The 15,729-nt window shown below is 42.1% G+C and overlaps 1 protein-coding gene across 1 annotated transcript in view; it reads right to left on the reverse strand.

The window, feature by feature from the left end:
* The window catches only part of neb (nebulin), a gene marked incomplete at its 5' end in the record, with an annotated part of 83,582 nt that overhangs the window by 50,457 nt on the left and 17,396 nt on the right, over window positions 1-15,729 (reverse strand). The window contains 34 exon segments of the mRNA XM_084180048.1: window positions 26-337; window positions 469-576; window positions 756-860; window positions 1,060-1,263; window positions 1,392-1,703; window positions 2,022-2,129; window positions 2,293-2,397; window positions 3,849-4,052; window positions 4,191-4,502; window positions 4,620-4,727; window positions 4,841-4,945; window positions 5,144-5,347; window positions 5,435-5,746; window positions 5,879-5,986; window positions 6,174-6,278; window positions 6,477-6,680; window positions 6,768-7,079; window positions 7,212-7,319; window positions 7,506-7,610; window positions 7,809-8,012; window positions 8,100-8,411; window positions 8,487-8,594; window positions 8,690-8,794; window positions 8,906-9,112; window positions 9,232-9,543; window positions 9,752-9,859; window positions 10,027-10,131; window positions 10,259-10,465; window positions 10,610-10,921; window positions 14,232-14,339; window positions 14,579-14,683; window positions 14,788-14,994; window positions 15,099-15,410; window positions 15,540-15,647. Of these exon segments, the coding sequence (XP_084036174.1) occupies window positions 26-337; window positions 469-576; window positions 756-860; window positions 1,060-1,263; window positions 1,392-1,703; window positions 2,022-2,129; window positions 2,293-2,397; window positions 3,849-4,052; window positions 4,191-4,502; window positions 4,620-4,727; window positions 4,841-4,945; window positions 5,144-5,347; window positions 5,435-5,746; window positions 5,879-5,986; window positions 6,174-6,278; window positions 6,477-6,680; window positions 6,768-7,079; window positions 7,212-7,319; window positions 7,506-7,610; window positions 7,809-8,012; window positions 8,100-8,411; window positions 8,487-8,594; window positions 8,690-8,794; window positions 8,906-9,112; window positions 9,232-9,543; window positions 9,752-9,859; window positions 10,027-10,131; window positions 10,259-10,465; window positions 10,610-10,921; window positions 14,232-14,339; window positions 14,579-14,683; window positions 14,788-14,994; window positions 15,099-15,410; window positions 15,540-15,647 (6,261 nt within the window).

The raw sequence follows: 15,729 nt of genomic DNA on the forward strand, positions 1-15,729 counted from the left end.
TAATGAGTGATCATAATGTACTTACGTCACTATGCAGAGCGTAGACCTTCCTGGCCTGGACGACATCACTAGAGTCTGGCAGACAGGTCCAGTTGTGCAGGCGAGTTCTGTAGTTGAAGTCGTTGACCTGAATCTGGCATTTCTTGGCCAATTCAATGGTCAGCATGTCGACTGGCAGGTGGAACTTAGTCTTGGATTTGTTGAAGTCCTTCTTGTAAAGGGCGTCACTGGCAATTCTGGCTGAGTTCAGAGCCAGCACAAGCAGAGGGTCATCCTCGACGCAGCGGGCTCCAATGTGATGGCCAACCTGCTTGCGGTAGCCTGTCTTGTACTTGTACTATATAGAGGCAAAAAAGTATATACTTGTACTTTAAGTCAACATCACATAAATGGTGATAATCTGTTTGCATCAACCCCATGACATTTTTCAAATAATATGAAAAAAGGAGGAAAATATCCAGTACTCACGTCACTGATGATCTCTCTACTATGCTTGGCAGCTTTGATGGCGATACAATCGTTTTTCAGGTCATAGCCCTTCTTGTACATCTCCTCCAGTTCGGCTTTGTATGTTTTCTGAAAAGGTATATAGAGACCCAGCTTAGAAACAAAGCCAACACATTACTAATAATTACTAGAACAGTACTAGAGCTATTATTAATTACTAGAGCTTTAGATAAGGTTTTTGGCCACACATCAGCTATTGAAAGTGTAATATAGTAATGTATGTAGCAAAGGAAGCAAAGAGGACCTACGTTGCTCATAATGATTGCGTTGGCCTTGGCCAGCACAAGTTCTGGAAGCTCATTGCCGACGTGGATTTTGATCTTATCAGCATCCCATTGTGCAACATAGTTACCCTGAAAAACGAGAGAAAACATTATTATGTTATAAGAAAAGAATAATGAGGTAATATTACATGGGATTTGAATAGCGCATTTGTCAGACCCAAAGACGCATGAAAAAAGCAACCAGAAATGCAAGATTGACCATCCAAACCACTGATCTGAGTGAGAGACATAGTTAAAAAAGCATTTATGTATTGAACATTTCACCAACCTTATTCATGATCTCGGCATTTGCCTTGGCCAGCACCATGGGCATGGAGTGCATGTCGGTGGTGAATTTAAGAGTATCTGGTTTCTGCTTGTAGAGGCGGTCGCTCAGGATCTCTGCAGCTTTCTTGGCTTTCAACACATCCAGAGAGCCGATGGGGACCCAGCCAGTACCTCTAATGAACTCCATGTCGGCATGGTAGACAGCCTGAGGAGTGGAGAGCATCAATCAATCAAACAAACAATCACACTTACTGACTACATTTTAAAAAATGGTAAGTGGGTTAATGGAAAAGAAACAAAACATTTGATACAGTATATTGAGAAGGAGCTTACGTCACTATGCAGATCGTAGACCCTCCTGGCGTGGACGACATCACTGGAGTCTGGCAGACAGGTCCAGTTGTGCAGTTTAGTTCTGTAGTTGAAGTCATTGACCTGGATCTGGTTCTTCTTGCACAACTCGAAGGCCATCATGTCCAATGGGAGGTGGAACTTGGTCTTGGACTGGTGGAAGTCCTTCTTGTATAGAGCATCACTGGCAATCTTGGCTGAGTTAATAGCCAGCATGAGCAGAGGGTCATCCTCAACGCAGCGCGCTCCAATGTGGTGGCCAACCTGCTTGCTGTAGCCAGACTTGTACTTGTACTGAAAGAGATCAGAAGATAATTTGAGTGTACCTTCTTCAGTCAGACAAGGGTGCACTTATTGAATGTCTTTTCCTTATAAATTTGTCAGTGTTTCAAAGAAGACATTCCAAGTGTATTTATGCCTGAGTTATTCACTTTTCAGGAATTGATTCAGGAATTGTTATTAGTATAACGCTTCCTTAGCACTTTAATAATTAGGAAAACGTCTTAAAAATGTAATTTACATCAATGATAATGTAGCTTAAGGCTTTGGAAATGGTCAAATGATGGAGAAAAAAATAATGTGAAAAAAGGGGGACAAAAATACAGTACTCACATCGCTGATAATCTCTCTACCGTGCTTGGCAGCCTTGACAGAGATAGCATCGACAGGAAGGTGATAGCCCTTCTTGATGGTATCATCATATCCTTGTTTGTACAGTTTCTATAAAAAGGAGAAAGAACAAGAAAAACGAGTCGCAAAACATGGAAGAGGTTGACAGATATATAGATCAGATAGCTATACAGTACATATACAGTACATATAGATACAACTAGATCAACTTGAGTGAACAAAAACATCTTAAGGTAAAGTAAGGAGGACCTACGTTGCTCATGGTGATCGCGTTGGCCTTGGCCAGCACAAGTTCTGGAAGCTCATTGCCGACATGGATTTTGATCTTATCAGCATCCCATTGTTCAACATACTGGCGCTGAAATACGAGATAAAAATTGCTATGTTATAAGAAAATAATAATAACAACAATATATTTTTTGCACTTCATTTCTCACAGACAGAAAAGCAAACAGAAATGCAAGATTGACCATCTAAACCAGTGGTTCCCAAACCATGGGGCGTGCAAGGGGTCGGCAGGGGTTGGCGCCGGGGTCCCCCCCCCTCCCCTGCCAGGGTCCCTTTAAACTTACTCTTGAAAGTTGTAATAGTAGAATGCACAAGGTGCAATTTCGAAATTGGGTAGTGCATCATCAGTTCCTCTTGGCATGTTAGTCATTGAATACCTTAGAGAGCTATTTATAACTTGTCAGAAATGTCCAGATAAACTAGCTCATTTTTTATTTAGGTTTTTAACCCCATAGATTTAGTTGTAATTTTTTTGTCACTCAAATATCACATGAATACACATTAGACATGGGCTTTAAAACTGTAAAATGTTCTTTGCACCACAAATGTAATGACAAAATGTGTAGAATTGCAGGAAATAAGCTTTAAACCTGCAAAATTCTCTCCACCAAAAAGAGGGGTGTGAACAGTTTGTGTCATGAACAGTGCTTCTGCCCATAGAAATAGACGTGGCGCGTGCACGCGTGCTCAGGGGGGAGCTGGAAGGGGGGCCGAGTGAAAAGGTTTGGGAACCCTTGATCTAAACGACTGGTCTGAGTGACAGACATAGTTAAAAAAGCATCTACACGGAGTGTACAAAACATTAGGAACACCTTCCTAATATTGAGTTGCACCCCCTTTTGCCCTCAGAACAGCCTCAATTCGTCGGGGAATGGACTCTACAAGGTGTCGAAAGCGTTCCACAGGGATGCTGGCCCATGTTGACGCCAATGCTTCCCACAGTTGTGTCAAGTTGGCTGGATGTCCTTTGGGTGGTGGACCATTCTTGATACACACGGGAAACTGTTGAGCATGAAAAACCCAGCAGCGTTGCAGTTCTTGACACACTCAAACCGGTGCGCCTGGCACCTACTACCATACCCCGTTCAAAGGCACTTAAATCTTTATTCTTGCTATTTCACATTCTGAATGGCACACATACACAATCCATGTCTCAATTGTCTCAAGGCTTAAACATCCTTCATTAACCTGTCTCCTCCCCTTCATCTACACTGATTTAAGTGGATTTAACAGGTGACATCAATAAGGGTTCATAGCCTTCACCTGGATTCACCTGGTCAGTCTATGTCATGGAAAGAGCTGTACACTCAGTATATGTATTAGACACTGTGTCTATGTACAGTATTAGATAGGGTATTAGACTTGATGTTGGGGTGGACTTTGTCCTCCCATGCCTTAGTGTACAAACACTGCACATTTTTTCAGCAGCTCCATAAAACCCCCAAAATCGATCTTATTTTATTGAATTCTGCTGTAACAGGAAACTGTGTAGTTAGTTGGAAGAAGTTAGTTGAAGTTTACCTTGTTCATGATCTGGGCGTTACTTTTGGCCAGAACGATATCCATGCCATCGAGGGGACTTTTGAAGGCCAGAGTGCTGGGGTGCTGGCGGTATTTCCTTTCACTCAAGATCTCGGCGGCCTTCTTGGCTTTTTCCACATCAAGTGAGCCAATGGGGACCCATCCCATTCCCCTGAGCCACTTCATGTCAGCCCTGTACACCGCCTAAGAGGGATATCATACTCCCATTACATGTTGCCATCGGTAACCTTTTATCACTGGGTTTGACCAATCCAGGATGTTTCATTAACACTGTGAGTACAAATTTTACAGGAAAGAGCTGGAGGAACTTTTGAAACTTACCTCACTATTAATGTCATAGACATGTCTGGCCTGGACGACATCATTGGAGTCTGGCAGACAGGTCCAGTTGTGCAGGTGAGTTCTGTAGTTGAAGTCATTGACCTGGATCTGGTTCTTCTTGCACAACTCAAAGGCCATCATGTCCAATGGGAGGTGGAACTTGGTCTTGGACTGGTGGAAGTCCTTCTTGTATAGAGCATCACTGGCAATCTTGGCTGAGTTCAGAGCCAGCATAAGCAGAGGGTCATCCTCGACGCAGCGGGCTCCAATGTGGTGGCCAACCTGCTTGCGGTAGCCTGTCTTGTACTTGTACTATACCGAACCAAAAAGGTAGAAAGTGTGTAATGGGGATTTCAGTAAATTAAAGGTGTCACAGTATTGATATAGTCAGTTCCTTTGTGATAACGTGATAACAAAATAAGTACTGACATCACTGATAATTTCCCTGCCATGCTTGGCTGCGATGATAGCAATGGCATCATTGCGCAAATCATAGCCCTTCTTCTTATCCTCTTCCATTGCTTTTCTGTACTGGTTCTGTATGAAGAAGAAAATAAAACATCCATAGATATCAGTATCTCCACAATAAGAATTATTTTTGAATGTATACATTCATCAGGAGGGTTACCTTTGTGCTATCATTTACTTACCCAGCTGTAGTTGGATTTGTTTGCATTGGCCAAAACCACTTCCATCGCATCTGGCATCATATGGTTCTTGGTCTTGTCCTTCTCCCATGCCTCAGTGTAAGCTTGCTGCAATAACGAGTTTCAAGTTCAAACTAACAACATGAAGTGCCTCTTCATATCATTGGCTCAAATATAATGCAAAGTAGGGAAGATCGGATTACCTTAAAGCAGGTTTAAATGATGGAATCATTATTTGAATATAATCAACTAGGGGAAACATTCAAGGGCAAATTATTAATAAAGATATACAAGTTAGCCAAATACCTTGTTAGCATTATCATTATTTTGTTTAGTCAAAACCATTCCCATGTCTTGAACTGAGCTGGTGAACTTGAAGTTGCTTGGGTGCTGACGATACAGCTTCTCACTCAGGACCTCCCCGGCTTTCTTTGCCTTCTCAACATCAAGTGAGCCGATGGGAACCCATCCGATACCTTGCAGATTCTTGAGATCAGCCTTGTACACAGCCTAGACACAACAATACCACAATGGTCAAAATGGACGGAATAAAGACAATTACACTGGAAAAACATGATCTACTTAATTCATACTTACATCACTCGCTATGTCATAGACATGTCTGGCATGGACGACATCACTGGAGTCTGGTAGACAGGTCCATTTGTGCAGGCGAGTTACATATTTGGCATGGTTGACCTGAATCTGGTTCTTCTTGGCCAACTCAAAGGCCATCATGTCCAATGGGAGGTGGAACTTGGTCTTAGACTGGTGAAAGTCCTTCTTGTACAGGGCATCACTGGCAATCTTAGCTGAGTTAATAGCCAGCATGAGCAGAGGGTCATCCTCGACGCAGCGGGCTCCAATGTGGTGGCCAACCTGCTTACGGTAGCCAGTCTTGTACTTGTGCTATAGAAAGCAAATATGAAATGGCAGTCTTGAGGATTGTCTTTATTTCCCAGAAGTACATTTTATATATTGTGTCATGAAACAGTAAATAAATATAATCGGTTATGATGGATAGATGTTCAATGAACTTACATCACTGATAATTTCCCTGCCATGCTTGGCTGCGATGATAGCAATGGCATCATTGCGCAAATCATAGCCCTTCTTCTTATCCTCTTCCATTGCTTTTCTGTACTGGTTCTGTATGAAGAACAAGAAAAAAAACATCCATATATATGGATATTTCAAATCAAATCATAATTTATTTAAAGTGCATTTAACAAAGTTACAACACACTTTACAGAAAACAAAACAAAAAAACAATAAGTATTATTTTTGAATGTATACATTCATCAGGAGGGTTACCTTTGTGCTATCATTTACTTACCCAACTGTAGTTGGATTTGTTTGCATTGGCCAAAACCACTTCCATCGCATCTGGCATCATATGGTTCTTAGTCTTGTCCTTCTCCCATGCCTCAGTGTAAGCTTGCTGCAATAACGAGTTTCAAGTTCAAACTAACAACATGAAATACCTATTCATAGCATTGGCTCAAATATAATGCAAAGTAGGGGAGATCAGATAATCTTAAAGCAGGTTTAAATGATGGAATCATTATTTGAATATAATCTACCAGGGGAAACATTCAAAGGCAAATTATTAATAAATATATACAAGTTAGCCAAATACCTTGTTGGCATTATCATTATTTTGTTTAGCCAAAACCATTCCCATGTCTTGAACTGAGCTGGTGAACTTTAAGTTGCTTGGGTGCTGACGATACAGCTTCTCACTCAGGACCTCCCCGGCTTTCTTTGCCTTCTCAACATCAAGTGAGCCGATGGGAACCCATCCGATACCTTGCAGATTCTTGAGATCAGCCTTGTACACAGCCTAGACACAACAATACCACAATGGTCAAAATGGACGGAATAAAGACAATTACACTGGAAAAACATGATCTACTTAATTCATACTTACATCACTCGCTATGTCATAGACATGTCTGGCATGGACGACATCACTGGAGTCTGGCAGACAGGTCCAGTTGTGCAGGCGAGTTACATATTTGGCATGGTTGACCTGAATCTGGTTCTTTTTGGCCAACTCAAAGGCCATCATGTCCAATGGGAGGTGGAACTTGGTCTTAGACTGGTGGAAGTCCTTCTTGTACAGGGCATCACTGGCAATCTTGGCTGAGTTAATAGCCAGCATGAGCAGAGGGTCATCCTCAACGCAGCGGGCTCCAATGTGGTGGCCAACCTGCTTACGGTAGCCAGTCTTGTACTTGTGCTATAGAAAGCAAATATGAAATGGCAGTCTTGAGGATTGTCTTTATTTCCCAGAAGTACATTTTTTGTATTGTGTCATGAAACAGTAAAGAACTATAATCGGTTATGATGGATAGATGTTCAATGAACTTACATCACTGATAATTTCCCTGCCATGCTTGGCTGCGATGATAGCAATGGCATCATTGCGCAAATCATAGCCCTTCTTCTTATCCTCTTCCATTGCTTTTCTGTACTGGTTCTGTATGAAGAACAAGAAAAAAACATCCATATATATGGGTATTTCAAATGAAATCACAATTTATTTAAAGTGCATTTAACAAAGTTACAACACACTTTACAGAAAACAAAACAAAAAAACAATAAGTATTATTTTTGAATGTATACATTCATCAGGAGGGTTACCTTTGTGCTATCATTTACTTACCCAACTGTAGTTGGATTTGTTTGCATTGGCCAAAACCACTTCCATCGCATCTGGCATAATATGGTTCTTGGTCTTGTCCTTCTCCCATGCCTCAGTGTAAGCTTGCTGCAATAACGAGTTTCAAGTTCAAACTAACAACATGAAGTGCCTCTTCATATCATTGGCTCAAATATAATGCAAAGTAGGGGAGATCAGATTACCTTAAAGCAGGTTTAAATGATGGAATCATTATTTGAATATAATCAACTAGGGGATACATTCAAGGGCAAATTATTAATAAAGATATACAAGTTAGCCAAATACCTTGTTGGCATTATCATTATTTTGTTTAGCCAAAACCATTCCCATGTCTTGAACTGAGCTGGTGAACTTGAAGTTGCTTGGGTGCTGACGATACAGCTTCTCACTCAGGACCTCCCCGGCTTTCTTTGCCTTCTCAACATCAAGTGAGCCGATGGGAACCCATCCGATACCTTGCAGATTCTTGAGATCAGCCTTGTACACAGCCTAGACACAACAATACCACAATGGTCAAAATGGACGGAATAAAGACAATTACACTGGAAAAACATGATCTACTTAATTCATACTTACATCACTCGCTATGTCATAGACATGTCTGGCATGGACGACATCACTGGAGTCTGGTAGACAGGTCCAGTTGTGCAGGCGAGTTACATATTTGGCATGGTTGACCTGAATCTGGTTCTTCTTGGCCAACTCGAAGGCCATCATGTCCAATGGGAGATGGAACCTTGTCTTGGACTTGTGGAAGTCTTTCTTGTACAGAGCATCACTGGCAATCTTGGCTGAGTTCAGAGCCAGCATGAGCAGAGGGTCATCCTCAATGCAGCGGGCTCCAATGTGGTGGCCAATCTGCTTACGGTAGCCAGCCCTGTATTTGAACTTAATACATAAAAATTTGATAATTAGGTTTCATTAAAAAAAAGGTTTCATTAAAAAAAACTGTGTTTTACTTACATCACTAGCAATGGATGTGCCCTGTTTGGCTGCCTGGATTGCAATAGCATCGTTGCGCAGGTCATAACCCTTCTTCTTGTCCTGTTCATTGGCAAGCTTATACAGTGTCTGTACAGGAGAAGACAAAACATGTTTTGAATGACTGAATTATGAAAATACTGCCTAAATGAACACTACAATGAGGTGCGGAAGGGATGACTTACATCACTGCAGTTGATCTTGTTGGCTCTGGCCAAAACCACCTCCATTGAGTCTGTCATCATGTGGACAGCGGTCTTATCCTTATTCCAGGCGTCAATGTATGTTTGCTATAAGACAGATATATTTGTTAGTGTTTTGATATATCACCATGTATTTGTATTGTATATAATATACTGTATACATATACAGTATGCATAGACATAGATACAAAGAATGACCTTGTTCATGATGGCATTGTTAGCACTGGCCAGGACGAGGTCCATGGAGTGCATGTCTTTGGTAAACTTGAAGCCACTGGGGTGTTGGCGGTAAAGTTTCTCACTGCCAATCAGGCCAGCTGTTTTGGCTTTCTCTACATCCAGAGAACCAATGGGAATCCATCCTGTGCCTTTGATGCTAGTCTCATAGTCACTTTTGTACAAATTCTGCAAAAAATACAAATTTAATTTTAAATTTTAAATTATAACAGATTTGGATGTGGTTTAACAGCTCAGAATAGGGGAGTGGATAAATCATGGTCAGTGAAAAATAAAATACTACTCACATCACTGGCGATCGTCTGCATCTGCTTAGCCAACTCCACGTTCATGGCATCGGCAAGCACAGTGTAGTGGTGTTGGATCTTCCTGTAGCCAGCATACGTCTGCACTGTGGAGGCATGTTTGGCATGTGCAACACTCATCATGTCTACTGGGGAGTGGTACTTCAGCTTGGACTTGTGGTAGTCCTTCTTGTAGTTCTTGTCACTCTGCAACCTGGCCACCTCCATGTAGTGCACCAGTAAGGGGTCGTCCTGAAGATTACGGCAGCCGACTTGTTTTCCCCTATTCTTCTGGTGATTCAGCTTGTACTTGTACTGTGTAAATAAACAATGTATTATTCCCAGGACGAAAGTTAATATTTCGAAGAAGAATAATTTATTGTATACAAGTTCCAATGGAAATTCTACTTCTGTTTTATCCCAACCCCTCTGATAGACTCACATACACATACAGATGTTGGAGAGGTTGGAGCAGATTGTAAAATGGTTTTAAAGCCTTTTATTGTTAGTCTGAGTCACTCACGTCGCTGGCGATTTTGGTGCCCTGCTTGGCAGCCTGGATGGCGATGGCATCAACCTTCAGGTCGTAACCCTTATTATACATCGCCTCCAGACCTGCTTTGTAGCTTTTCTGGAATGGAGGAGAAACTATTTATAAAAATATGACCAAAATAACAATTGCTAAATACTTCAAATTCCAAGACATATTTCAAGTTATATTGTAAAAGCATGATGCATAGAAAGAGGAATATTTTGATGATAGATGGTAACATACATGTTCGAAAAAGGTAGCCTTACCTGACTCATGTTGATAGCATTAGCCTTGGCCAGGATAATCTCAGGGGCATCTGGCATCACATGGATTGTGATCTTGTCCTTGTGCCATTGTTTAGTGTATTCTTGCTGCAATCAAAATGATTCACCAATCAATTAACCATTATTATCAATTAACTATCATTATGCAACATTAGAAACAAACTGTGATAACAGCTTTATTTTTCACAAATGTACACGTCCGGTCTGAGCATACCTTGTTCATGATCTTGTTGTTGTCAGTGGCCAGGACCATGTCCATGGAGTCCATCAGCTTCTTGAACTGGAATTTGGAGGGGTGTGTACGGTACTTATGTTCACTCTGGATGTCCGAGCCAACCTTTGCAAGCTCTACCGGCAGTGAGCCAATGGGAATCCATCCAGTTCCTCTCACGAAGTTGTTCCAGTCAGACTTGTACTCGTGCTGGAGAAATACATTAGGGTTGAAAAAAGGGTGATTAGCAAAACAATAATATGAGTGGCAACAATGTATAATTGATCACCAATGTTTACTATGTTTAGTTGGAACTATGTTACTATGTAACTGCTGTCACACTGCTTAACTCACATCACTGGAACTGACATTCATGGTGCGAGCCAACGCAAGGTTCATGGAGTCAGGGAGAAGAGTGTAGTGGTGTTGGACCTTCCTGTAGCCAGCATAGGTTTGCACTGCAGAGGCTTGCTTAGCATGTGCAAGACTCATCATGTCAACTGGGGAGCAGTACTTCAGCTTGGACTTGTGGTAGTCCTTCTTGTAGTTCCTCTCACTCTGCATCTTGGCCACCTGCATGTAGTGCACTAGCAAGGGGTCATCCTGAAGATTACGGCAGCCGACTTGTTTGCCTCTTCCCTTCTCGTACTCCAGCTTGTACTTGTACTGTAAAAATATACAGGTGTTTAGTCAATTCCAGAAGCAGCAGGATCTATTTTTTATTTTATTTATTTGTATTTTACCCCCTTTTTCTCCCCAATTTTGATCTTGTCTCATCGCTGCAACTCCCCAACTGGCTCAGGAGCCGAATGTCGAGTCATGTGTCCTCCAAAACATGACCCGCCAAACCACCCGCTTAAGGAGTCGCTAGAGCGCGACGAGCCAAGTACCAAGTACCGAGCCAAACCCTCACGACGCTGGGCCAATTGTGCGCCGCCCTATGGGACTCACGGCCAGTTGTGATACAGCTCGGGATCGAACCCGGGTCTGTAGTGACGCCTCTAGCACTGCGACGCAGTGCCTTAGACCACTGCGCCACTCGGGAGGCCCACAGAAGCTGCATCTGATCAACACATTAATTCTCTACACAATTGATAGCAGTTGATAGCTTTACATGTACATTTACGTCATTTAGCAGACGCTCTTATCCAGAGCGACTTACAGTTAGTGAGTGCATACATTATTTTTATTTTTTTTATTTTTTTCATACTGGCCCCCCGTGGGAAACGAACCCACAACCCTGGCATTGCAAACGCCATGCTCTACCAACTGAGCTACACCCGGCCATTCCCTCCCCTACCCTGGACGACGCTGGGCCAATTGTGCGCCACCCCATGGGTCTCCCGGTCGCGGCCGTCTACGACAGAGCCTGGATACGAACCAGGATCTCTAGTGGCACAGCCTTAGACCACTGCGCCACTCAGGAGATGTACATGATCTACATCCTTTATGAATGCCTTTTTTTTTCTCTCTGACCACATCTGATTTAACCAATATGTTTGATACATTTCTTCATGGTTTATAGGTGAGTAGCCAGAATCTAAAGAGGAGTCTGATGATTATATACGCCAGTGTTTATTGACAATAGACTTGATGCCATTTCGGCTATCGAAGTAAGTACAGTGCCTTGCAAAAGTATTCATCCCCCTTGGCATTTCTCCTATTTTGTTGCACCACAACCCGCAATTCAAATTGTTTTTTATTTGGATTTCATGTAATGGACATATACAAAATAGCCCAAATTGGTGAAGTGAAATGAAAAAAAATAACTTGTTTCAAAGAAAACCAAAAATAAATAACGGAAAAGTGGTGCGTGCATATGTATTCACCCCCTTTAATATGAAGCCCCTAAATAAGATATGGTGCAACCAATTACCGTCAGAAGTCACATAATTAGTTAAATAAAGTCCACCTGCGTGCAATCTAAGTGTCACATGATCTCAGTATAAATACACCTGTTCTGAAAGGCCCCAGAGTCTGCAACACCACTAAGCAAGGGGCACCACCAAGCAGGCGGCACCTTGAAGACCAAGGAGCTCTCCAAACAGGTCAGGGACAAAGTTGTGGAGAAGTACAGATCAGGGTTGGGTTATAAAAAAAATATCAGAAACTTTGAACATCCCACGGAGCACCATTAAATCCATTATTTAAAAAATTGAAAGAATATGGCACCACAACAAACCAGCCAAGAGAGGGCCGCCCACCAAAACTCACAGACCAGGCAAGGAGGGCATTAATTAGAGAGGCAACAAAGAGACCAAAGATAACCCTGAAGGAGCTGCAAAGCTCCACAGCGGAGATTGGAGTATTTGTCCATAGGACCACTTTAAGCTGTACACGCCACAGAGCTGGCCTTTACGGAAGAGTGGCCAGAAAAAAGCCATTGCTTAAAGAAAAAAATAAGCAAACACGTTTGGTGTTCGCAAAAAGGCATGTGGGAGACTCCCCAAACATTTGGAAGAAGGTACTCTGGTCAGATGAGACTAAAATTGAGCTTTTTTGGCCATCAAGGAAAACGCTATGTCTGGCACAAACCCAACACCTCACATCACCCCGAGAACACCATCCCCACAGTGAAGCATGGTGGAGTCAGCATCATGCTGTGGGGATGTTTTTCATCGACAGGGACTGGGAAACTGGTCAAAATTGACGGAATGATGGATGGCGCTAAATACAGAGAAATTCTTGAGGGAAACCTGTTTCAGTCTTCCAGAGATTTGAGACTGGGACAGAGGTTCACCTTCCAGCAGGACAATGACCCTAAGCATACTGCTAAAGCAACACTCGAGTGGTTTAAGGGGAAACATTTAAATGTATTGGAATGGCCTAGTCAAAGCACAGACCTCAATCCAATTGAGATTCTGTGGTATGACTTAAAGATTGCTGTCCACCAGCGGAACACATCCAACTTGAAGGAGCTGGAGCAGTTTTGCCTTGAAGAATGGGCAAAAATCCCAGTGGCTAGATGTGCCAAGCTTATAGAGACATACCCCAAGAGACTTGCAGCTGTAATTGCTGCCAACGGTGGCTCTACAAAGTATTGACTTTGGGGGGGGGTGAATAGTTATGCACGCTCATGTTCTGTTTTTTTTGTCTTATTTCTTGTTTGTTTAACAATAAAAAAGATTTTGTATCTTCAAAGTGGTAGGCATGTTGTGTAAATCAAATGATACAACCCCCCCAAAAATAAATTTTAATTCCAGGTTGTAAGGCAACAAAATAAGAAAAATGCCAAGGGGGGTGAACGCTTTCGCAAGCCACTGTTTATAGTTTACAGAAAATCAATCAAATTGTATTTATAAAGCCCTTTTTACATCAGCAGATGTCACAAAGCGCTATACAGAAACCCCGCCTAAAACCCCAAACAGCAAGCAATGCAGATGTAGAAGCACGGTGGCTAGGAAAAACTCCCTAGAAAGGCAGAAATAGGAAGAAACCTAGAGAGGAAAACCGTTTTTGATGGGATTTATTAAGTAACTGGCTTCTGTTCAAGCTTTTAACTTGTTTTGGGGCTTCATCAAGCCAGGTATCCTCTCACTGAAGAAGGCAGTAAAGCCGAAACGTCTGTGCACGCTATCCCTAATGCAGTGATTATTATTACTTTTTTTAATCGAATAATGCAGTTAGCTCTATGCGATTACACCTTTTTGTTTGTCAACATTTCCTACTAGGACAGACAACCCAGCTTATAAAATTATGCAAGTACCTCAAAACGCAGTTTGCAGCACGCACAAACAAATATTAGACAGCAGGCATCTTAATAGAGGAGGGGATTGTCTCTGCTGCTGTCACCAAGAAGCTTGGTCTTGGAAGCTTAGCTAACATTAGTAGTGAGCAACATTAGCAAAACCCAGCTGGAGAGAATTTATTTGGCACATCTTAGATAGTTAACTTAATAGTTATACAATATATAGCTGGCAAGGAAACAGGGTCTATGCAGCAAGCAAACGCAGAAATGAAATTATTTTCCACTTACGTCACTGGCAATGGTAGTGCCTTTCTTGGCAGCCAGAATGGCGATGGCATCAGGTTTGAGGTCGTAGCCCTTTTTATACATGTCCTCCAGACCGGATTTGTAGAGTTTCTGAAAATGTATATAGACGGAGCTTAGAAACAGAGCCAAAAAATGACCATTAAATACAGGGTTCTCACTTTTAAATTACAGTTTGAATGTCTGTGATTTTCAAAGACTTTTGAAAGTAGTTTAGATTCTATAGATTATCATTAAAATGATAATAACTAGTTAGAAAGGGGCAACGAGTATACCGTCATGTACATTATTAGTTAGTAGTGATATTGGAAGATGTGACTTGATGATCATACCTGACTCATGTTGATAGCATTAGCCTTGGCCAGGACAATCTCAGGGGCATCTGGCATCACATGGATTTTGAGCTTATCCGTGTGCCATTGTTTGGTGTATTCTTGCTGCAATGTAATTGACACAAACATAGATAAATAATAACATTAGGACTAACAAGAAAACATCACATTTTTTAATTTCCAATATGGCGTTACAGTTTATAGTGTACCTTGTTCATGATCTTGTTGTTGTCAGTGGCCAGGACCATGTCCATGGAGTCCATCAGCTTCTTGAACTGGAATTTGGAGGGGTGTGTACGGTACTTATGTTCACTCTGGATGTCCGAGCCAACCTTTGCAAGCTCTACCGGCAGTGAGCCAATGGGAATCCATCCAGTTCCTCTCACAAAGTTGTTCCAGTCAGACTTGTACTCGTGCTGGAGAAAAAAACAAAGGCAAATGAATGAAGTATTTGATACCCGAAAGCTATTTAACAGAAAACGTACACCCCTAGTACTAGGATGAAGTCACAAAAACTCACATCACTGGAACTGGCATTCATGGTGCGAGCCAACGCAAAGTTCATGGAGTCAGGGAGAAGAGTGTAGTGGTGTTGGACCTTCCTGTAGCCAGCATAGGTTTGCACTGCAGAGGCTTGCTTAGCATGTGCAACACTCATCATGTCAACTGGGGAGCAGTACTTCAGCTTGGACTTGTGGTAGTCCTTCTTGTAGTTCCTCTCACTCTGCATCTTGGCCACCTGCATGTAGTGCACTAGCAAGGGGTCATCCTGAAGATTACGGCAGCCGACTTGTTTGCCTCTTCCCTTCACATGGTCTTTCTTGTACTGGATCTAAAAGGAAGAAGTAAAATAATAATCTGATCATCTGACACTATTCAACGTAGGAACATTGTTGTTGACTATACAGACTACATACAGTATAGCTCTTTATGTTGTCCTGGGGATTTATTGTGTACTTACATCACTGGCAATATGTCTGCCGTGCTTAGCATGGATGACAGAGATAGCATCTGACCTCATGTCGTATCCTTTGGCGACATCTTCCACCCACTTGTGCTTGTAGTGAGACTAGGAGAAATCAAAGAAACCACAGTCAAACACAGTCAAACACAGTCAACCACAGTCAACCACAGTCAACCACAGTCAACCA

This window comes from Coregonus lavaretus, assembly GCF_964263955.1.
Source record: "Coregonus lavaretus genome assembly, chromosome: 16".
Lineage (NCBI taxonomy): Eukaryota > Metazoa > Chordata > Actinopteri > Salmoniformes > Salmonidae > Coregonus > Coregonus lavaretus.